Genomic DNA, 24,998 nt, shown 5'->3' with positions numbered 1-24,998 from the left:
ACACTTAAAACAAATTATTTCCTTGTTTTCTACTTGCTCAGAAAATCCAGGAAGTAGACAAACTAGACACGAGTAGTCTTAGTATATTAAATTTAATTATAGGTTACACAGAATGATTTAAAAACAGCAGTTTACTAGAATAATTTTAACCTGCAGTATGTGCAAATAGTTTAGAAAATGGATTGTCATAGTCTGACACAGCAGTTTTCATGAGTTACACTTATTGTATTATGCGAGTGTGTGTATTAATTATCCTATCTGTAGTTTAGCCAGGTTTCCAAAATAGATTAAAGGTTTGTCAAGAAGTTCTGTCTCTTGTATTTCTTAGGTGCTTATCACTTTGTTTAAATTTAGTGAAATTAAACAACTAAATGGAAAACATGTTTGTGAACAGCAGCACTGGTAGCTGTTCCAGATATCTGCTGTTTATAGATGTTATGTTTGTATGCCATACATTCATAAGCTCTCCTCATTAACTGCAAAACTGCAAGGAGCATAGATTTGCAAGTAGGTAGTCTGACTACTGAAAATATTTCTCACCAGCTTGGTAAATCTCTTTCAGTTCAAACAGCCCTGGTCATCATTCCTACTTGAAAACAGCATTTTTACATTCTGCATTTAAAAACCTATATTTAGTCATACACTGAAAGAGCTCTTTGGGCTTTTACTTAATATGTATCATTGAACAGAAGTGTTGCAAGTGTCAAAGGATATGATGAACAAAACAGTCTCAGCAAAATGTAAAATTTTTCTCCAGCTGTGTTTATGAAAGCAAAAAAATCTTTTAGTTTCTTCTTGAATATACAGACTGGCCCAAACAGACAGACATTCTCTTTATCAATCTTATAATTACAAAAACTGTACATTACAAACAGTATAGAAACAGACTGAAAAGAATGTGCCACACATCATGGCTAATTATCTATATGCGGTTTAAATTTACAGATATAAAAGAAAGTACAGGCTACTCCCTTATAGTGCACAGTTATTGTGTTGAAACCGTATATCACTAGTTAAATTGAAGTGACAGGATGTCTCTAATCCTGCTCGGCACAGAGAATAAGAGCAAGTTCTGTCCGGTAAAGCTTTCCTCCATCAGACAAGGCCATGATGTTTTTCTTATATGTTGCCAGGTTGTTAATGTCTAAGTCCTATTTAAAGAACAGATAATGCTTTATAATCCAGTTTAGTAGCCAACTACAGTTGCCAATGATAGAGATTTGGGGTGGGGGGAATCTGTCTGGTGCCTGCCCGCCCAACAGTACCATTTGTTCAAGTGCTTGCATACAATTCACATCCATGCACACTAGATGGGTGATATTCGCTGTTTCTGAAGCCTGTTTATAACGTTGTTGCTCACTTAGTTAAGGATTTACATTTCTGCTTCTGCCAAGATTTGTAATTGTCCTGCATTTCAGGAATTATGATTTAGCAGCTCTATCGTAATTGGGTGAATTTAAAATCTCTTTAAAATCCCAATTTAAACTAATCATTAAGAAAAACTCTAGAATTACCTTTTTGTTTTTTTCACACAGATCTTTCAGTAATGCATCTAATTCATTTTCATCTATGTATCCATTGCCATCCTGAAAAATATTAATATCAAGTTTTATTTTGGAGCATTTATTTTTCATTTTGGCTACTGTAGCATTACACCTAATTTATTTTTCCCTAATTCAGAAAATTTAAGTGATATCAAAGAGTATTCAATCAGTGCATAAAAGGCGAGTTTTATAGTATTTTTCAGATCACTTACTTGATCATACAGCTCAAAAGCTTTATTGAACTCTTTCCCACACATTTTGACACTCTAAAATAAAAAAAAGCCAAGAGTTAAAAGAATAATATATAGTGTTATATGTTCAAACTTCAGAATGTAAAGCTACATACCTTAAATTGAAGAAGAAAGTTTTCCTGCACTGGGAGTAAACTTTGAAGATAAAAATGAGAGTTCAAACAATTTTTTTTCCCATAATGGCAACTGACATGCACTACTTAGATGATCTAGGTATAAAAACATACCTGGCCATTTCAGTAAGTTCCAGCTTTCCATCATTGTTTGAATCAAACATCTTCAGCTGAAATAAATGTAGATATTTATTATTAAAGTATTGGTCAGCGCAGCAAATAAATAAAGTATTTCTTTGGGAAATCTAAAAGCAATGGGAAGGTACTAATTAAATATAATATAGGCACCTAATTCAATAAACTCACGTTTGTTGTGTGGTATATTTACTGTAAGCAAGTTACAAATTATTGAACACAAATTGATAACTAGTTATTCTACTATAAAATCTTGGTAAGGAACTGTTTGCGCAACTCTGATAGTTGTGTTGAAATGTTCACTAAATCCAGCTTCATTCAACAGTGAACTTCCCAAATCAGAGATGTGCATGGTATCAAAATTTCCATCTTGCAGAAACTGAGCAAGGTCCACTTAAGTATTTTTAAATCATGACAGGTCACTCAGGTTCTTATTGTCACCCCCACAAGATGCAACACCCATTGTCCACAGCCAAAGGGCTTTAAGGAAAGGGTTTCTCACCTTTCTATCTTTGAAAACGTCAAAGAAAAGAAATTGCGTCCACTTCAGTTACTACAACCAAATACCTCACTTGGTCGATATAAAGCAGGGACTCAAACAGCTGCACCAGTAGCAATATGCATAGTCCTCTAATCTCTCTGCCTAATGACCAATATACACAGTAATCACTACAACTGAATTCAACTGTGGTTACATTTTGTACTGCTGAATTCTGATTGTTTTATGTGTGGACTACAATGTCAAAGGAGTTTAAAGATCCACGAAGGGTCTTGTTTGTAACTCAACTGATTTGAATAGGGATATTCCAGATTGACACCTCTATAACTGAGGTCAGAATTTGGCCCCTCACAAATGGCATATAAGCTATAGCCATGATATCCAACATCCTTTACTGAACCCATTTAAACATTATTTTAAACTCAGATCAAGATCCAGTGCCATATGGTTGTTGTCTATTGAATAAAGATTTAGACCAAAAATTATAGCCTTTTTTTTTTAAAGTTACTGAATAGTATATTTGGTCTTGAGTCATGATTTAATACTTAGTATACATAAAGCTGCTTATAAAACATAATTCAGTTTAAAATCTAATAAACAGTAGCTAGAATTAAATCTTAGAACGTAGGTTGGGGTGTTCACTTCAATTCCATCTAGATGTACTATCTTCATGTAAAAGATGACAACATTTATAATCCTTATTCAGTTGGTTGTCAAGTCTACACACACGTAAATGATATCAGAATCTGCCTCATGCCATGCACTTCAAGAAAATTTTGAGCTTGTGATGTATTACAAGTGATTTAAGGAGCTAATAAATTAATCTCATTTACAGAATGAAAACAGGACTCACTTAATGTCTCATGTTTAGCTTATTCCCAGCTTTAAAGCCCTATAAACACTTAAGTATTAATAACAAAAGGTCTCCACTATTGACATGTAGTTAATTAATTTTATACAAGAACTATATCTAAGTAACTTCCATCGAATTGAGTTGTCATGTAATAGAAATATATATGTTAATGTGATTTAACAAAGTATTATATACTATTTTAAACTATTTTCCAGGATCCTGTTGTGTATTAGAAATTGGTTTCCTGTCTAAAATGTAATATTTAATGTATCACAGATACAGTGAAAAGTCAGCAAATTGCATTGCCTCTAATCTCTTAAGAGACATGGCTAACTTGAAATTAAGACCTTTTAAAATTTAGTTAGCAGGACTTTGAGGTATTAGGCTGCCTGTGACTTCCTCTCCCTGTCACTGTACAATTGCATGTTCCTATTTTCAGATGTTATTTCCCTCTTGCTATGTGAAAGATTGAGAAAAAGCATCAAGGAAAACTTACTGTATAAAGAGTTGTGGGGGTGTAACTGAAAACAGAGGGTTTCTCCATTCTCTCCCCCATCCCTTTAGTTTCAATTACAGTAACTTTAGATGTACGGTGTTTGGGGGTAGAATCAGACACCTGTATCAGTTTGTTTGGACCCCTTTAAATACAAAATTCATGCTGCAGGAAAAAGCATAGTTTTGCCTAAAAAAACAAATTAGTGATACAGAGATAGCATAGAGAAGTGACTGTTTGTGAACCCATACATTCCAGTGTGACCACCTGGCTCCTTCTAATCCTCCCCACCCTTTATAGGAACTTCTTCCTAGCGTACCTTTAAGGGGGAGGGTGCTTTAAATTTGGCAGAGGCAAGCAGTTGCAGCCCTAATGTGGCTATTTTATGTCTGGTTGTTATATGCCTCTCCCTTTTTCTAACTGCTAAGTGTTCTTAACTCCTTTTATGTTTTCTGTTCATTAGTTTTTCCCTTCTAATTTTTGAGGAGATGGCATATCATCACCTTTATCACTTATTTATAGTGTTAATTCTTTATAACTTTCAACCTGCGGAGGTCCAAATGTAGGGCACAATCTGGGCTAAAGAGTCATAAAAAATTGCCGTGCATGAAGGTTAAGGATGTGAGATTTATTTCTCCAGCGTGTAACACTTTCTACAACTAATCCATCATGAGATTTCTAGACCTCTAGCTTACCATAAGAAAACTGAATCACTAGATATTTGTCTTAATTAACCTCTCTCATAGTTGGGGTCAGTTTGAGGCATTTCAGCCCGAAATGTTAAATCCCTAAAATGTTTTAGGGTGAAATAAAGTTGCTGGCAAAGCAAAAGAGAAAAAAAAAATCACAACTTTGGCCATTCTTAAAACGGGGAATTTTCTTCTTCCCAGTCTCTGGAACACACAAATCTCACTGACAGTTGCATGGAGGCCACTAGAGAGTCCTATGTTCAGGAGTTAGAGGGGAGGGAGAATCTGGCTATGTTTAAGGATGGGCCTGGCTAGGACTGAAGCAGAGCCTGTTCTATCCCACCTGCCTAGGAGGCTTGCCCTGCTATCAGGTTCCCCTTCTCACACTAGCATAGGGCACAAGGAAGGCAGTAAAAAAAAGTGTAGAACTGGCAAAAAAACCAAAACCAAACCCATTTAGCATTCTGTACTTGAAGACTAGCAGGTATGTTCCTTGCCTATTCATAGAAAAGGAGAATTGAGGCATATTTTGGTATCTATTGGGAGAGAGGTCACAAATGTAGGGTAAGATTCCTTTAGAAGCTATGAGGAAAGGGCAGGAAGAGGAACAGAAGGAGGCATAGCAGGGGGAAGAATATATTCTGCTTCCATTCCCTACCTGAGAAGTTTAAGAACAGGCATATGTGTCCTTAGGGTTCTAAAGGTCAAAGAAGCATGGTAAATGGTTACCAGAGATTCTGGGCCTTTCCTTGGAGAGAATGGAGTAAACCCCACTGCTACTTGTGTGCACTACTGTTCCATCAGCGATATGCAAGGGACACTTAGAGAAAAGTAATAAATATATGCCAAACAAATGTGCCTATATCATAGACTCTATAGATCATTTTAGATGGTCATCAGATTCTATACCATGGAATTAAAAATACTAGAGTGATCTTTGTTTTTAATTATTTAATGAATGCATACCAGCATTTATATTTTGGGCAGTCTTTTCTTTCCTTGTGCCCAACACTAAATCATGCAGTAACTTAAAGCTGAGGTGTAGAGCCTTTCATCCCGAACTATCCCACTGCCCTTGGCCTTTGCAGCTTACACAAAGAACTGCTTCACTCATCACCAAGATGCAGCCAAATCTAGGATGAAACGTAGCACCAAACAGCACAACAGTGCAGGACAAGAAATGAAATAAACTAAAAAGTAATGGGTAGGTCGAATAGAATTAGTCAAATTGGAATTTGGCTCAGGTACAGGTTAATCTGCTTATTCTTATGACAAGTGCCATGGGATCTTTAAGTGTTCAGAGCTTCAGTTTTTAATCTTACCTGACAGGAAAGAACCTTTGGTGGAAAAGTTCTCCTTAGCACCATGCTGTGGTGTTGGTTTGTCAACAACAGTTAAATTTCCTTGAAGGTTTCCCATACTTATATTAGGCCCAACATGGCTAAATTTACAGATCACAGCCGAAGGTGACATAGCTACAGAATTACCTGATATGCCTCCTTAGGTTGGAAGATGATTTCTAAGGTGTGATGTCTTATTTTGCACAATAGGAATAGAAACTGGTTCTCATTCAAGTCAATGGGAGTCTTTAAATGAGAAGTTAGTGGCCGTAGATGTGCACAGTATTGTGCTTTTATGGATGAAATGTCTGAATAATCTTACCATTATTTCTGTGTATTCTGTTAGCTTGGAATCATCAATCTTCTTATTTGCTTTCTGTAGTAAATCTTTCAAAAAACTCTGTGAAAGTAAAGTAAGCACAGGTGAATATTTGCCCGAAAGCCAAAAGGATTACAGAATAGTTACTTTCCTTATTGTACTCCAATTTCAGTCTAGAGGCAGTCTGGGAAATTCCACTTTTACATATTTACTACTGAAATGTAAAATAAACATGGAAACTACTACTTATTTTCATATCAAGTATATCTGACAACAAAAATTCTTTTAACTAGACCAAGTATACTGCAACACTTTATTTTTAAAAAGATCCCCACAGATCTTTGTGCATAATATGCCTTTTGTTGTACTATACAGAAGTCTGGAAAAGTAGATTGGCATCCAGCTATACTGTGTGCTAATTAATTTTAACAGTAAACTACATTAATTAACCTTGAGACCCGTAGGAAAACTTGGATTCCTAGTCACTGCTTGAAATATAGGAATAGTTTTAAAGAAAAGATTAATGATTAATCCAGTCTACTTTCCTGCCTACAGCAGTGACCTGATGCTTCAGGTGAAGGTGAAACCTTCTTGCTCCTTCACACAGATGGGGGGCAAATGCATTTTGCCCATTTTGCTAGTTTGGGAGGAACTGGCAAGATTTCTTCCTGACCTTCAACAGCTACTTTTACTCTAAAGAATGAAGTTTTGTTTTCCCCACTGATTAGTTTGAACAACTGTCCTAGATAAGTGACATTAAAAAAAATCTTAATTTATTAAGCAAGGAGTCTGCAAGTCTTGAGAACTGTGTATGCCTATCAATTTTCAGGGAAGAACACACCAAGCTGGTTTATAACCTCTTTATCTGATGTGTTGGAGTTGCTTTTTTCACAGTTTGGACCACATTTTACAATAGGAATTTCTTCTTGAGCCATCTCCCCTCCCAATCATGTATGCATAATGCCCCTGAACTTGAAAGACAAGTATGATAGCCCTATTGTCACCACCATACTGTAGATTTTCTCATCAGGCCTCTCTGTACCTGTGCTATATACTAAAGTGATAGCAGAAATGTTGTGAACAGATTTCATGGAAACATTTTAGATCATATGTGCTTTAAAATAGTTATGCAGGGAGTAAAACCTGTTACAGCAAATGCATACTAATATTTTCATACCTGCCAAGAGAAGTATTTTATTGATCACTACCTTAAAAAAACAAGCTACAGTATATAGTTCTGAAAGGATGAAAATGATCCAGATTTTCTGATGCATATGAGATTTGCACAGCACAGCAGAGTTGGGGAGCCATCAGGGAGCCATTTAAGATTTTCTGGTTGTTCATTAGCCTAGCCTTTATTGGCTGGTCTAAACTATACTCTCTGGAAACAGTCCTCAAGAGACTGTCCAACAACTGGGGATTGCTAGAGTACAAGGTGTACCAGTTGTGCCTCTTTCCTGACCTCACCTCCCTTTTGACACACCTGTATGTGGGAGTGTGGGTGGGAGGGGGTAGCCACTTGTATACCAGGGGCATAGGAGCTGGTTATGCCAACCGACGTCTCTTCTGTGAGGTGGGAATCCTCAGCAGAGGAGATACAGACAGACAGACATGCTTCATCTCTTTTGCACTACCACAGCAGGTCAAAGAGGATGGGGAAAAAAAGACAATTTGGCTACATGGATTTATGAGGTGAGTTTTGCTTTTATAAAGCACTACTAAGGATTTCAGACAGTTTGACTTTTTAATGCTTTGGTTAACGTATGTGGAGTTCTTGCTAGAATTCTGCATCTGAACAAGACAATTGGTCTCAATCAATGTGTACACAGGGCCGGGTCCTCAGCTGAGATCCTGTGGAGCTAGGACAGTTTGCACCAGCTGACAGTCTGCACCACTTGAAGTGCAGTTCTACATAGAAAAATGGTTATGTACAAAAGACACTTTCCCACTCAGACTTGCTCCCCATGTATATTCAGAGTCAAACCGTATCTGTTAGCTTTAGTGACAAGAATAAGAATGGGCTGCTTTTTACTCCGGTAAACTGCAGAGCTGACACAGCTAATAGAACAAACTGGATGCTGTTGTTTCTTATGCATCAAATGTGCTAAGTTCCCATCAGTCACACCTATGCAAACAGAGTGTGGACAATGGGATTGCAGTTGTGTTGAACAGGGGTTAGTATGGCAACAACAGGGTTGCACAGGTACTACTCAGGGCTTAAATTGGACCACAGAGTGTTTAGTAATGGCAGTGATGCAGCTAGGAGAAAGAACCCACTTTAGCTCTCATGTCCTAGCTACATTTGTAGGGTGGTTAGTTTAAAAACATCTTTTTACTTCTAAACTGAGCACTTGTTATTTGGCAATCACTGGGGGACAAACATGGATCTGCTCTAAGTGCCATTTTTAGAGTCATTTATCAGAATAGAAATTACATTTCAATTTATCTGTGATAAAAACATCAGTTTCTATCACTTGCCAGTTGTGTTTTACATTTCAACAGCCATATATAGCAGTACTATCGTGTAATACACACACATCTATATAATGTTTGTGAAATAAACATCAATTTACCTTAAGTTCTTCAGTTTCAATGAAGCCACTATGGTCAGTGTCATATTTTCGCCAGGTCTGCAATTAGTAAATGAAAGAGGTTTATTTGTGTATTTGAAATCTAGACCTGGATGACTTTATCAAAGGAAAAATGGGGTACAGTACCTGCATGAATTCTTCACTTGACTTTAGCTGCTGGCACCTAAAGAACAATAGGAAGTTCTCTTCTGTAGGTAATACCTGAGCAAGCTGTAACAGATTTAAAGCAAGTTTAAAGTTTGTTATAAAACTCCAACTGCTTCTTTGAGAACAGATAACCTCCTTAGTGGGGCTCTAGTGACAAGTATAAAATTGTTTTCAATTCCCGTTAGTTGGCTGTTTAGTTGTATTATAATGTGTCTCGCAGCACACACCAAGAACCTCAGTTGTGTGTCAGGGAGCTTTGCAAATACAGTCATTACATTGTCTTACTCTCCAGGTAAGATTTGAATTGTGTGCTCTTACTCCCAGCTGTCGAATAGGTGGTTACATTTAATCTGGAGCCTACTCTGATGCCATTGAAGCCATTAGGAAACTCCCACTGACTTCAGTGGTCTTTGGATCAGGTTCTCAAGCCCCAGTTTTTCATCTGCTCACTGTGCAGATTCACACAGAATCAGGTCCTTAAAGGTTGTTCCATATTGTTCCAACATGTAGAGTAATGTTGCTTTCTCAGTGGCTCTCTAACCCACTCACAAACAGGCCCACCTGTCCCCTTCATTAATAGAAATCAGAGATGCCTTCCCTATCTTGCTCTTGAGGTGAGTGCTGTACAATCCTGATCAGCTCTCCTTTCTTCTCTTGGTAATCAGTACTCTCCATGATGACCCAAGGAGCCACGTGCCATTTGCTGGAGTATCTCCTGTACATTAGAATGGGGAGCATGCCTCTCAGTGGCCTTTGGCTCCCTGCTTTTGATATTGGCTCCCTGCTTTTGATTGGCTCCCTGCTTTTCCTCAAGAGCAGACACAAATGAAGATCAAAGGGAAAGGAGTGAACCAGCAGGCCTAGAGAAAGGGTGAGAGAGGCGCCTCACATTCACAAATGCAGGGTTACAAAGTGTGGTAAAAGCTTAAGTGCGTAAGAGAGTGAAAGGGAGAGCAAAGGGGGGAGAATGTTGAGAGTGACGGGAGCAAGATGCAGAGAATCATGGCGGATACAGAGAGCAAGGGTGAAGGAGAACTGTATGGAGATGCGGGTACTGAGTAAGGGAAAAGGCTGAAAAGGATAGTGAAAGGGAGAAGGCAAAGGTGCAGCAAGGCAAGCAGAGAAACCAATGAGGGAAAGAGGAGAGAAGTGAGAACAAGGAAAGAAAATATGTAAGATGGAAATCCATCCTGGAACCACAGCCATTTGTCAGCCCCAAACATGAGACCTTGCTGAGGAAAAGCCAATTCAAGAACCAGAACAGCAAGGTGAGGGGGACTCAGCCCTTCAACCCATTCCATTGACTTCAAGGAACATGCCCTTAAAACTCAAAACCTGATGAAAATCTGTTTCCACAAATAATAGTGAAGTGGTTTTCCTTTTGAAGTAATTGAAAAAGACCATTTTCATTTTTCAAAAATGTTTAGTTTTATTAAAATAATTATTGAAAATTTTCATTTACTGGAAATCCAGGTTTTGGAAAATGAAAACTTGATGATGGTTTGGATAGTGTTTTCTATCATTTAAAATATGAAAAAGACTTTTTCCAAAGGAAAAAATTGTTAATCTTTGGGGGGGGGGGAATTATAAAAAAATCTGGTTTTGAACAAAAAACCTTTTTGTTTGAAAAAAATGTTGACCAGCTCTAATTAAAATAGGGAAACAGGGGAGAAGAAATGGAAAAGAGAAGAAATTTGAAAGTGTAGGTACAGAAGAAGGGGAAGGCAGACACCTTCCTTTTGGTGTTAAAATTCTTCTTAAATGTATCCATTTGTAAAAACAGCAGTAACAGGTGCCACCTCCTTGTAGCCTTGTCCAAGACTGGATTCAAAATTCTGTTCTTTTTTGTGCATTTCAGATCTTATCTCCATCCCTATTTCGATCCCAATTCACTGCAATGAATTGGGATTGCAAAACTGGGGCTTTGTTGCTGGATTCCAGTGGGACCATAGCTGCCTGCAACTCCTGTCCCGGACTCGATAGGTGTCTTTTAACATGTTTCAATGAGATGGAAATAGAACATCTGTATTTCAAAAATTACCACTGCAAAAAATCAGTTATATTTGTTAAATGTTGATACAATTTAAAATGCACATCACTCATTTGACTTGCAAGAATAGAGCAATTGGTATAGACTATCAAGCATAGCAAAGTGCATCTTGAGAGATTTTGCTAAATTGCTGAATACTAAATCTAATCAATGTAAAATGAGGTTTCTGACTCAAAAAGAAAATGAGTACTTGTGGCACATTAGAGACTAACAAATTTGTTAGTCTAAGGTGCCACAAGTACTCCTTTTCTTTTTGTGGATACAAACTAACACGGCTGCTACTCTGTTTCTGACTCAAATGTTCAAAAGTCCATTCCTTGATAGGTTAAAAACTGAGTGTGCATACATACGTGTGTGTGTAATAGATACGGGTGTGTGACCTGTTTCTTTAGTATTAGCGCATGGGAAAAGTTCAAAGACCTGGAATTTCCTTCCCCTCCCCGAAGGTTTCTTCCTTTACCTCTCCCAATGGAGCGATTGTGACATCAAAAGTAAAACACCACTTTCATTCACTTTGTTGATGTCAGTGCGCTATGGGATTATTGCACTTTGACAGTGGGCAGTGGTGCACATTGATACAGACATGTGGTTATTATACAGGTATTTTTAAGAGTATAACCAGCATAGTAATTTCAGATCTTTAGGTATAAGACCATAAAATATTCAGCCTCTACAAGGGCTTCCAGTTATTGTCAAGAAAAGTTAGTTTAGCACAGCACAGCCCTTGCAGTACTACTAGATGTTAAGTCATTGTCCAATTGTAAACGTGGGAGTTATAGAAATGGTGGCCTGAAGTTAGGCTCCTAAATCCACAATCAGGCATTCAAGTAAATGGCCTCAGAAGCACTGCACACCCAGCAGCTCCCACTGAAGTACTGCATCTTGCATATGTCAATGGAAGCTGGTGGGTGGTTGGCAATTCTGAAAAATCAGGCCACCTAGGTCCCTAAATTAGGCTCCTATATCTGTATTTAGTCATTAGTTTTTTGCAAATCTTCATAAGTATGTAACAAATTCCAGATTTTCAGTATTGCTATTTATACTCAGTATAGGTAAACCTATCAGCTATCTGAAGCTACCATATTTGCTAGAGATAAAGTCATCCTTATTTATTCAGCAGCTATGGTACAGATGTCTACATATGTCCGAGAGTGTGTAGGCACTTTGTCATGAATTAGAGATTTTTCACATACTGTAGGTTATGACTGGTGGAACAAAATACCAGTTAGGTTGTGCACGCTTATCCCTACCAAGTGATAAGAGTGCTACCCTGTTCAGTGTCAGAGGCACTATTTATATAATAGTGGATGAATTAGGTTGGTGGCTGGCTGTAGTGCAGCTAACATCTCCTAATACTGTATTCCTTGTTTTGTTTCTCTCACAACTGTAGCATTTTTAAAATATATTTTTCTTTGTTAGTTTGTCTGTTCATGCAAATTTGCCCTCAATGTATATTTAAGGCTGTAGCTATTTGAGGGCCAGATCGTGACAGGCCAAGCATGGTTGATGAGAGAGCCCAAGGAGCCCAAAAGGATAGTGTAGCCTGTTCCCTGGCTTGTTCAGAGAGGGATTTGGGCTTCCCTAAGGCACATCTCCCCAAGCTCCCCTTGGGATGATCAGTTTCCACACCACACCTTACTTGAGCCAGTAGCTAATTGCTGCAAGTTGTCCCTTAGTGTCAGGACTTAACTGGCATAAGCAATATTCATTTCCACAAGGAAGAATGTCTTCCATTAGTGTAGTTATGGTAAAAAATGACTATGTAAATGGGGCACAGGTCTGGTCCCTTTTGTAGCATTCAGTGACTGTAACATTACTTGTTTCATTCTGCAGAACAACAGGAAGGTGTCCATGGACCACAGTTCGAGAACTTATTTCTAGGTTTATATCTTAAGCTCATTTAGAGCAAAAGGAATTCCTTCCACTGATTTCAATGGGACTGGGATCTAACCTTCAATCACATACACAAGTTTCCAGTTTCACAATCAGAAGATATTTAATGTGTACAGTTTAAAGGAGAAACATGCTGCCATTGCAACATTCCCATTGTGACTTACTGGTAGCTACAGTTAACTGATAGAATCATCCTTTCAGAATTCACTAACTTTCCAAAGAACAACCAACTACCAGTACTAAGTTACATTTAAGATACAAAATATATTACCCCTGCCAATAAAATATTACTTTAAGTTTTACTCTCCTTTATGCAGGTGTATAACTTCCACATAGGCCTGAGAGAAATATATATGATACCATTTTCTCTGTATTAGTGTTTTATAGATAAGTGAACTGTCTCATTTGATAACTCAGTATTAAATCATATTTGCCTAGATTTTTGACAAAGTAAATTTTCCCTATTTGATTTATTTTGTTCCTTTTAGCATTGTAGGACCAATACTGTGGGGGAGAGGGAGCTAGATTCTTTTGATTCTTGCATCAACAGCATTAATGAAGTTCCAGCTGCAGAATTATTACTCGTTGAGTTGGCAGGGTTAGTAGTTAGGCATACCGTCTTTTTACTTGTAAATGGAGCAGATTTGACTGACTCATAAAGAGAGTAAACCTGGAAGCCTGGTGTCAATGTCTAGAATATAAAAGTAGCAGTAGCTCATGAGGATGTTTAAACAGGAGTATGAAATTTCACAAGCCTTCACTTACAATGGCAGACTCAAAGGCCACAAAACCAGTTTGTGACTGTAGTGTGAGCTCCTGCTATTTTTATGGTGAATACGGCAGCTCTCTCTGTTTTAGGAGTAATAGAACATGGTTGGAGAGATGCTTCTGCTGAGACTAGCTTGACCCTCTACCTCTCATTATGAACTTGTTAAAGAAAGAGGGGGATTGTTACCGAATTGGAAAAGGAGCTACAATATTTAAAACAGACCAGCATGAACAGTTTTCTAGAAATCACTCTCTGAATGGATCTCACTTTCTGATATTTAACCCTTTCCTTAAAACACCTGATTTACATGCTTCAATATATTTGTCTTAAAATTCTAACCTGGAAGTGGGAGAAAAGCATTTTCAGTATGGTAAGTAGCTATTTTGCTTCACAGGAATAAGCATTTAAATCATTTGGATATGGAATAACTGCAGTCCTGAGATGTAAAAAGCTTGGACTTTAAGATCTACATGTCAGTGAAAGCACTGACCAGACCAAATATTGGGATGGGGAATGGGAGGGAGTATCTTATAAAAGAGAATAAGAGATGTGTCAGATTCAACATTTAGCCGGGGGAAACTGTTTAAAAGCTGGAGAACTCACTGCAGCAATGTACTGCCAAAGACAGTATCTCCACTTTAAGGCTTCACTTAATCTGGTCAGCAGAGCTGAAAATGCATTACTTTAAGCCATTCAGGAGTCCTCTGTAATAGATCTTCCCTGAGGAATAATTATTAATCGGGATATTTTTAAAAATCTTCAGGTGCAATGTGTTATGGTGATTGAGTGACTGAGTGCCGCATTTATTTATACTAAAAAAAAGCACGGTTCATCAACTCTACATGAACTTTGGAGTGGGGAGACTTCGTAATACGGCATGTAAATGAGCTGAATTCATTTTGGAAACATTGGGCATTTTAAATTAGAAAATTTAAAGGGTCAGGAAAACAAAGTCTAACTGATCATCTGTAAGATTATTATAACACTTTCCACATACAGCACCTTTCATCTGAGATCTCACAGCACTTTATAAACAATTCAGCTTCACACTGATACAATGATGTAGGTTAAGTAGTTCTCAGGTTAAGATCCCAACCTTCCAGTGTGCTGAGGCCCTCCAGCTAATTGCTAAATGCACTCAGCACCCGTTGACATCAGTCAGTGTTGATGGTGCTCAGCACTCTAGCTGTAGGTGTTCAGCACCCTACAAGATCAGGTCCTATGGGACTTGGCCAATGTCACATAATAAGTCAGTCACAGACCCAAAAATAGTACTCAGGAGATACAACGCCCAGTTGCCTTGTCTAACCAGTAGACTACTTCAGGAAGTGCCTATACATGCTTCATGTGACAGTCTGCTGTCATGTGTACTCGAAATAAAAAAGGCATGCTTCTATTAAAAAACAAGTATTTAAACTGGCCTGTTTAATTTCATATACTAATAATCTATTTATCAGAAAAAGAAAGATATGCCTACACTAACTTTTCCTACTTGCAGAATTTTCAATCTGATGATGAATCAAAAGTTTGGTCAAAATTTAGTCAGTTTAACCTTAAATATAGTAAGAAATTAACAAATTCAGTCACAGTTCGCTTATCCATGTACATTTAGACTAAGTGACATGAATATTTTTAGCAAGTATGTGGAAGTTACATATGGGAATTACACCTAAAGAAGAGCATATATTCCAAGGTAATAATTTATATGTACTGGTAATAGGATATTTTATATTGTAAATCTCATTGGTGGTTGTATATTCCGATTAGTATATCAATTCTAAATAGCTGTAGCTAAGTCAGTAACAATAGAAATATTGCAGTAATAGCATGTTTCCAAGGAGCTCTTTATAAATTGTTCAGACATATTTTTCTGATAATCAAACTGGGAACTTGATTGTCTTTTCTAAGGGTTAAATCCTGATCTCTTTGAATTCAATGGCAAAACTCCCATTGACTTCAATGAGTCATGAATCTGGTCCTAAAACAGTGGTTCACAAACTGTACACCAGCCCATGGATACCTTCCTTTTGATCTGTAGAATTAAACACTGAGAAACAAGTAGTGGGGATTGGAAAGGGAAGTGGTTCCATGAGTGTCCCTCGTTCTTAGAGAGTTGTCTACACAATGGAAAAGCATGAGTACCATATAACCCAGGGCAATACAGGTGGCAGGCGCTTCTAACTTTTGCAAACAAAAGTTTTCTGCTTACACTTTCTGTGTCTGTGTTCAATAAAGGAATTCATAAGTAATCAAAATCCCTCACTAACTGGATTGTCAAAAAACACTGCTGAAAATGTCAACAAGATTTTAGCCTTCCCCTCTGTCCTTACCATATGCATTAATTAGAAATAATAAACCAGTATGTACAATGATTACAAAGGAGGAGAGGGAAGGAAATCAGATTCTTAGCCAATTTACACTGAGTTGTACTTTACACCCACTACAGGACTTGAGGGCCAATGCAAAATCAAATTCCAGAATAACTCAGCATAAAACAGTTCACAATATTCCAGCACATCAGTGTTTTTAATAACTTGAATTTCCTGAAAAGATGCAGACTTCAGCTGCATTACAGGAAAACTATAATGATGGTCTCCTTTATTTCTACGGATGTAAGCCTGTAATATTCAGTGGAGTCAAATGAAATGTCTGAGGAGGAGAAAGAAATAGTGTTTTCCACTAATGCCTCAGTGAAAAAAAAATACTAAAGATCCTGAGATGGGGAAAGAAGTCTGTGTTATAGCAAATACAAGACAATATATATATATTTATAGATTATGTTCAAGTTATCTTTGTATTACTATACTAAGAGCATTCTGTGCATATAAACATGACTGAGCCTGAAATAAAGAAACTAGCTTACCTCTACTATTCCTATTTTTCCATCAGTACTTTTCCCATACTGGTCCACAAAAGCTTTCATTTCAGGTGTTAATTCCTAGAAATTCACAATAATGGAATTATTATTTGTAAGACATGTAGAAATATCTGCTAAGTATTTCAACACCAATGAGTAACTACCAGGTAATATATAAAAACCTAGTTAGAGCCTAGATTCTGCCAGTCTTATGCTGAGTAATGCTTTACTTTGAATTATACTGTTGCAATGACCATGACTTGAGCAGTAAGATATTACTTGATAGGAATGAGTGGCAGAATCTGACCATTAGATATTCAGATCTTCTATTTTACCTTTCAAAATGAGAACATTCACATGTAAAGACAAATCTGCTGGAAGGTGGGTCTTACTGTTCCTTTGTTTAATCAAATGGCAATGTAATTTCACTGTTGATTACTATTCAGTTTTTCCAGAGTTTTCATTTTTAAATGAATAAATCTGAGACAAGCTTAAATCTTCACAGTGGGGGAAAATTTTACAGAACACATTGGAACACCAAAATATTTACCTTTCACATATTTTAATATGTTACTTTCATTTGAATGAGGATTTTATCCTCTTTTGACCAGATTCCAAACAGATCTCACAATGAAGTCATACAAGTGGAATTTGTACATCATCCATTTGTATTGTTCACTGTTTATGATGTCATAAAAGCAGGACTATAACTTCATTGCCAGAACAAATGTAAGGAGAGGCTGGGCTGTGAGAGAGTAATCCCTTATTGAAACATATAAAGCAATCCTGAATAACAAGGTAAATCCACAAGGCCAATGTCAAAGTGCTTTTGGTATATATGTTTGCTCCCACCATGCACTTGTCTCAAAATGACAGCTTCTCTTTAAGATATGGTGGTGGTGTCGCACCAAGGATCGGTCTGACTCAGATCCACTAGTATAGACTCCTTCACCTTTGAGGAGCCCATTTGATTTCTTTTGGGCTCTTCATGAGTCCAAGGATCTATGCTAATAGATCCTCATGCAGGATCAGGGTTTAGATCTGTAGTATAAACAATATGTCATAGTTATCAAAATGAAAGAGGCTATAATGCTATGAAGAGTCTAGTCTTACAGACCTTTCTTAGGTGAAACTCTCACTGCAATTGTTAAGAATTTTGTCTGAGTCAAATCCACTAGATTGTGCCCAAAATTTGTATTACTATAAATTGCTAAAACGCATTACGTGTAAGTGTTTATGACAAAGCAAATCACGGCCCAATGTCCTCTTTGTTTCAAAGTCATCTGTTGTGGTTAGTAATTTGCAATTGTTGTAATTAAGACATGATTATTAATACTTTGCCCTTCAATGTCACCTTTCACACGAGGATCTCAAAGTGAAGAAGTATTTGCCTAGTGATTGAGGTCCAGGCCTGAAAGTCTAGATATCTGGATTCTAATTAGCCCTGATTAAATATGTTGATATTTTTTGTTTCCAATAGCACCCACAATATGTAAAGTACTGTACAATCATATGAAGAGGCACCATCACCGCTTACAATCTAAAAAAATAGAATGTCATTCATCTAAAAAAATATTCACTTAATACATGTTTGAATTTTATCAGTTATATAACTGATTGAATAATATCCTTTGAATAACATATTTGTTGGATATATTATGCGACAAATAATTTTATCCAGTATTCAACCAGTTCTAATCTTGGTTCCAGCACGGACTTGCTGCTCTGTTACCATAGACAAGTAACTTGACCTCTCTGTATCTCAATTTCCCCTTTTTAAAATGGAGATAATTTACCTGACTCAGAGGTGTTATATACACATTAGTTTTTGTAAAGTGATTTGAAATCATGGGATGAATGGTGCAATAGTAACACCAGTACCATTGCACTTATGAACATGAAGTCACTATCTCTGTCAAGTAGGTAAATATTGTTCTCATTTTACATAAGGATAAATCAAGGAACAGATGTTGAAAAACTTCCCCAAAGTCACCCAACGAGACAGTAGGAGAGCTGGGAACCCCTTTGGTAACCACTTACCCACACATTTTCTCTCTTGGCAATTGGCAAAAGTGAAACGAGAGAGAGAACATACCAAGTATAATGTAGGCCAAAAGAGGTTAAGCGTATATTTTGGGGATGAAAAATTGTGATTTTATTTTTTGCCAAAGAATTTTTTATTTTAGCCTTTGTGAAAGATCAACTTTGTATTTTACATACTGTAATGTGGTGGAGTGGTGTTGGAAAATATGAAATGTCACCAAAAATAGTTCAAACAACGTTGCAAATGTAACCTCCTTCTGACAGTATTACATGAGACAGAAATAACATGCATCAAATTGCATGTTACTGCTCTTTGGAAGTAATAGAAAGCAAAAGGATGGACTTCACAATAGTCATTTGATTAATTAAAAAAATCATATGGCTGTTAGGTAATGACAAAATAATTAGGACAGTTCAGAAGCTGAGAAGAGCACTGAGAAATGCTAAGCCATCTTGTTCAAAGACTGAAATCAGTGAGATTTTATAAGGCATGTAGCATGACTGAAGTATAATCCAGCTATGAAGAATGCATAATTGAATATTCCAAAAATACAGAGCAAGAGAAACTATCTGAAATGCAGATGCAAATGATGAGAGAAGCTTATGGGGGAGGAGGGGAAAGGGCAGCTCAGCCACAGAAATCACATATAACATCCATTATCTTCTCATTGTGTCCCTTCTGGCAAAAGAGCAAAAAATTCAAAGCCACTGAATTAGTTATCCAGTGAGGCAAGATAGGTGAACTAGTGAGATGACTGTTTGGCAAATGACACTCCAAATCCAAGAATCAGCTTAGATTTGAAACCCCTGATGGCACATATCCATAATCCAGAAAAGACTTTAGGGATCAAGATGTCAAGAATCTCGAGATGATCCAATGAGAGTACTGAAGTTCAGTGTTGTTACTGTAGATTGGTCTTTTCAGCAGAATATTCCAGAAATAAGCTTGTACCAGAGCAATGACAAAGGAAAAGTTAATTAAACACCTAAGCACTTTCAAAATATAACAGTGTGTGCAGGCAGAGTCTATTAAAAAGGCATAAATGGTAAAGTGGGTGGGAGACAACAATAATCCTACAAGCACCTTATACATTACTTTGTGAACACTAATTTTTTAGGTAGAAGATGACTTATTATGACACTAATTGCCTCTGGAGAAATGTGAAGATGAGTTTAAAATGACATTTTCCTGTTGTAAAACCTCTGAATCTTTCATCCATTGAGCATTACGTTAGGACTATTTTTAAAAGTACAATTCATCAGTAAACCCAGTTAAAAGATGATGTTCGAGACTGTATTTAGAACATATTTATTATTATGGTTACTGCCATCTCAATATGTTAAAAATATTTAGTTCCAATTAAAGAATTAAAATAAGCTTTTCTTACCTTCTCTTCCCACCCCCTTTTAAATGTAATTTACTTGCCTCACTCTCCTTGTGGAAAGAAACTAAGATTATACATATCCTTTTCCTCTAGAAGTTGCAATCTCACAATTTTCAGTAATCAAATTTACCTATGCTTTTGGACATTAATTCTACAGTGACAGCAATAAAAAAAGTTTAGGAATCTAGAGTGTGTATGTAATTTTATATGTAATATTATAGATGACAGATTTCCAGCTGCATATTAACTCATGAAGCTAATAGGAAGACGTTACTTTCCACAAAACAAATAAAAATACTGGTACACATTTGTTCTCCAGCCTTTAACAGGAAGACCCAAACAAAGACAATAATTCATTATCCAAAAGCTAACATTTATTTCTTAATTTTGATGTAGCCCTATATGAATTTATAACCTCTTCTCCCCCCTCTCCCCCCCCACCCCCACCACAGGTCAGCTAGTTGGTGACTTTTATCTTATATGCTTTTAGAACTATCTTTTAGAGTGGATTTAAGTAGGCTTCATTATACTGTGCTATATATTTCAGTGTGCTGCCAAGTGGTCTATTTTATTTTCTGATTCTTTTAGGAATTATTTGTTCAGTAAGGAAGTGTCACTATGTACTTAAACTAATATCTTTATCTAGATACATTTGGTTTTATTTTTTCAGAATGTTAAAAAATTAATAGTATTTTACTTTAAAACTTTTCTCTCTTGCTTAAGAAAGTGCTGAATTTATCATTGTTACAAATTAAACTCCAATATGCATTTTGATTTGTCCACATTTTAATATTCTCTAAATAATTTCTCTGTTCTCTTGTACAGTTTTGATTATCAAGATTTAGTATTGATTTTCCTCTTTCATAAAACCAATGAAGTGCAAATAAATAGTTAAGAATGATCTGCAGATCTGTTTATTGACCACCAAGAGGCAGAAATGCAGATAAACTGACACACTTCCCATTAAAGAAGGAGTTAAAAATGAGTCCAGCTCATGAAAAATTAGGTCTTTAAAAATATTGGTAGATAATTGAGTGAGGCAAAGATAGAAGTCTTGCTTTAAATATATATTATATAATAATGCCAGTTCCATATTTTTCTGGACACTTACTTTTTAACATTGCCAGAAGAATCATCTGCATTAGTACCACGGTGGAATCTAAATATTATCTTGTATCTGGTCAGGTACCCCTTTTCCCCACATTTCCCAAAGAGACTGAGCATCCTACTTGACTTGTGTCAATTTCTAAACGTTGCCTTTGCCTGACCAGCTAAGTGACTGAACATTTGATGGCCCTAAGGATAGAAAAGACCCAGTCGCTGAAATCTGCTCAAGAAAATTCTTCATTAAGATGAAATAAAGCAGGAGGAAACATTAACCTACCAATCCTGCCTTCTTTCGTGCCTGCTGAAGCTCCTGGATGAAGTTCAGCAGCTCTTTCCCATCCAGGTACCCATTGCCTATAACACAAAGAGTTAGGGTTAGTGCTCCAGAACCCTTTGATTTGCTCCCTTCCAGCTGCTGGAAAGGACATTCACAAACCTTGTGTGCAAAAATCGGTGGCTTTTTGGTTGTTTGATCTGCTAACTTAGGCTCAGCCTCCTGCCACCCCTCCCGCCTCCAGAGGCATCTACATGCAAAGTTACTGAAGAGAAAACAGCGGCATCCTAGCTGCGGCTGGAGGCACTGACACTTGAATCCACTTACGGGAGCCTGAAAGGCGCCCTGCCAAAGGCGCGCGAGCCCTCGGCAAAGAAGGTTGGGCGCGAGTGCATAGCCCCAGCCCCACCCCGGCCGCCTGCTTCGCAAGGGGCTGGAGCTCCGGGCTCTCTGGGGAAAGTTATGGCTTGTGCTGGGGGAAAGTTTGCAGCGGAGCCTGCCGGGAGGGGTGTGTGGGACACGGGGGTGCCCGAGGCCCCCGCCGGCTCGGGGCTTGCGGGGGGCGGGCGAGGGGGGGTTGCAATGAAATATAGTCACCATCAGAGTCGTAGTGATTCCAGATCTCGAAAAACTGCGCGGCTGAGATCTCGACTCCTTGCAGGTGAGTCTCCGCGGCCATGGCGCGTGCGGCGGAGGGCGAGCGGGCTGGCGAGCGGGCTGGAGGGCAGCGGCGGCTGGGGCTGGGGCTGGGGCAGGGCGCTGCTGTCCGCGGTGCTGACCCGGCTGCCGGCACCGCGCTCTCTATTTATCGCGTCTGGCTCGGCTGGGCCACGCCCCCCGCTGGCCGCCCCCCTCCCCCCCCCACTCCTGCCCGCCTCCCTCCTCCCCTCTCCCCGCCTCCCTCCTCCGCCTCTCGCGGGGCGAGGCTGCCCCGCCAGGGCTTGCTCGCTGCTAGGTGGGCGCGTGCCCCGGCTGGGTCCCTTCTCCCGGCTCCTGGGGCCAACGTCGGCGAAAACCCACCCCAAGCAGCCCGGGCCAGCTGGAAAGCTGCAGGTCCCCGAGCAAAGGGAGCTCTCGGGGCCCTGAGACAGCCCTGGTCTCTCCTCCCCCCCCGCGTCTCTGATGGTCCCTGGCGACCCGAGCTATGTCAGAGGCAGAGAGTTGAAGCTACCACACACATATGGCTGGGGAGCGGTTTTTGGTGATAGTTTTGCCAATTAGGCTCATTCAATGTATGCTGCTGCTGGAGCTGGGGCAGCTATGGGTTATGTATGAACATGCTCCCCCGCTCCCAGCTTGAGGTGTGAAAGCCTCTGTAAACACAAACAGTCAACAATGCCCTTTGGGAAAGTTTCAAGGGAGGCAGGTCCCCAGGTAGAGAGCTACAAACGGGTAGAGAGCTACAAACCAGGGTTTGTCTTTACACTCAGACAAAACTCTTTGGAACCATGGATGTGCTCAGATGCCATGGGGTGGGCTAGGAATAGACACAACATGAGAATGCTCCAGCCTCAGCTGCTGCTCCTCTTCCATCAGGGTTGGAGGAGATCTCCCAGCTGAGCCCCTTCCCACTTAAAATCCAGACACCAGTGAGGGAAAGGACCCCAGCAGCTATTATGAGCTGAGGAGCAAGAATTTCTCCTGGAGCTGCTGCATCAGTGGGTTGGCAAGCAGGGAGTAGAGCAGCCCCGCTGAGGTCCTCTCTTTCCCTCACCTGGCAACCTGTTACTGTAACCATAGGGTGGTTCTGTCCCCATTGGGAAAAGTTATTTCACTCTGTGGTCCTGCACACCTGGGATGCCCGCTGCAAGTAGCAACAGGCCCCAGCAGCCCTCTCCCATCACTCCTAGCCTCAGATGAGGCAGGATCCTCCTGACTATCTCCTGGAGCTAACTCTGCCATAGATACTGTTGCCAACTGTCTGATCGGCAGACAGGATATTACCAATTCTCTGGTCAGTGGGCAGCTTGATATGGGTGGGGGATCCAAACTTCCTGTGGACCTGGGAGCTTCAGATATCAGGAGTAATGTATAAGTGTGGGTGATGCTTTCAGGATTACATATTTGGGGCTGTCATGTGGTGTGAGGACGAAGGTGGTTTATTGGTGGAGAATAAGAGCAGGAGCCATGGTCAAGGGACCTGGATAGTCTCAGAGGATGAGAGTTAAAGGGGCAGTTTTCCCTGGGCAGGATTTTAATGGATTGGGTGGCTGGGATTTTGTATATATTATGAAACAAGATGTGTGCATAACACATAAATTATCATGTGACTGTCTATTTGTGCCCCAAATGTTTCCATTCTCTTCTTTCCCCACTTACTGTGTGCAGTTTTCTTTTGTTAGGTCTCCCTTGTTAGAATGTAAGCTCTTCAGAGCAGAGAACATGTCTGTATTCTTTAAAGTGCCCAGCATGTTGTGGGCAGTGTACATTTAAATAATACTTATTGGTAAGGTGAAGGATCTGGGAATATGATAATTAATTTATTTAGTTCAACATCTTATTTGTTATAAGTACAAAATGTCTGAAATAAATTTAAGATCATAGTGATCATTATAGATTTGCAGTGACAATATTTAATTGCAGTCATGCTCTTATATTTTGACACATGAAAAAAATCATGGTTATATCAAGCTTCCACCAATGAAAATTTTAAGCTGTGGATGGCTCAGATTAATTAAGAAATGACCTGTGGTATGGCATCATTCTGAACCTTTTGTGGTTTGTTCTTTTCTTGACTTCAAATACAGATCTAAACTTTCTAGGGTTTCCACAAAGAAACAGTGACAGCAATAGAATGTAGAATTGAGGAGAGTGTCAGTATCAGGAACAAGCACACAGAGCAGTAATGTTAGTGCCGGGGATCAGAGCAGTGGGTCAAGTTTGTTTGTCAGGCTTTCTGTGACCAGACAAGGTACCCAAAAAAACAGTGAGGTGCTAGAGTGAGGACAGGGCACTAGAAGGCTACAAAAATGTAACTGGCATTTTCATAATTTTTTACATAAACAGGTCTCCACCAATGAAGTAACCTTTTATACTTGCCAAATATATTGAATTTCACTGTACAGTGCAGAATTTCATCTTTCAGCTGCATGAACTAGTGGAAATTGAGTACTGAACCCGTGTATTCAGACTTCTTACTTGCATCTTACATTGGTCTGCTACTTGCTGTGCTCTGTTTTGAATTGACACATCAACTTCTGTGTCTCTTATTAATCTTTGATCTGAAAGTCTGACTCTAGAAGAGGGCTATATCATCCTTAAGGCTAAAATTTTGGCACAGGTATTTTTAGTAAAAGTCACGGACAGGACGAGGACAATAAACAATAAATCATGGAAGATCAAGTCCCATTGCTTAGGGCTGACAGTCAGAGCCCTACCACCTGGGGCTGAAGTCACAGAGGTCACATAAAATCTCAGAATCCATGACCTCCATGACTGACTCGTAGTCTTAATCATCCTTAATCATGAGGGTGGGAAGGATTTTAAATGTGATGGTGCTTTAATATTATTTACATTTTGAAAGTGCCTAGAACAAAATGTTACACGTAGATCATTGGTGGCCAGAGGCTTAAAAAAAAATCTCACTGGAACTTTTAAAATATGTACTTCCTCCTAGTAATGTACACAAATATGTGTAAGTACCATA

The 24,998-nt window shown here is 38.7% G+C and overlaps 1 protein-coding gene across 1 annotated transcript; it reads right to left on the bottom strand.

Moving 5' to 3' along the window:
- Window positions 1-62: 62 nt before the first annotated feature.
- Window positions 63-22,127, bottom strand: CALB1 (calbindin 1). Its single transcript, XM_074944125.1, has 11 exons — window positions 21,950-22,127; window positions 21,356-21,432; window positions 16,550-16,624; window positions 8,954-9,037; window positions 8,810-8,866; window positions 6,240-6,317; window positions 2,023-2,078; window positions 1,891-1,930; window positions 1,757-1,810; window positions 1,515-1,586; window positions 63-1,151 (listed from the first exon to the last, which is right to left on the bottom strand). The coding sequence occupies exons 1-11, from the start codon at window positions 22,029-22,031 to the stop codon at window positions 1,038-1,040; spliced, it is 789 nt and encodes a 262-aa protein (XP_074800226.1). The 5' UTR covers window positions 22,032-22,127; the 3' UTR covers window positions 63-1,037.
- Between the last annotated feature and the right edge of the window lie 2,871 nt (window positions 22,128-24,998).

Source organism: Natator depressus, chromosome 2, assembly GCF_965152275.1.
Source record: "Natator depressus isolate rNatDep1 chromosome 2, rNatDep2.hap1, whole genome shotgun sequence".
NCBI lineage: Eukaryota > Metazoa > Chordata > Testudines > Cheloniidae > Natator > Natator depressus.
Note: the sequence above shows the minus strand (reverse complement) of the source record. Positions and strands in the feature narration are given on the sequence as shown.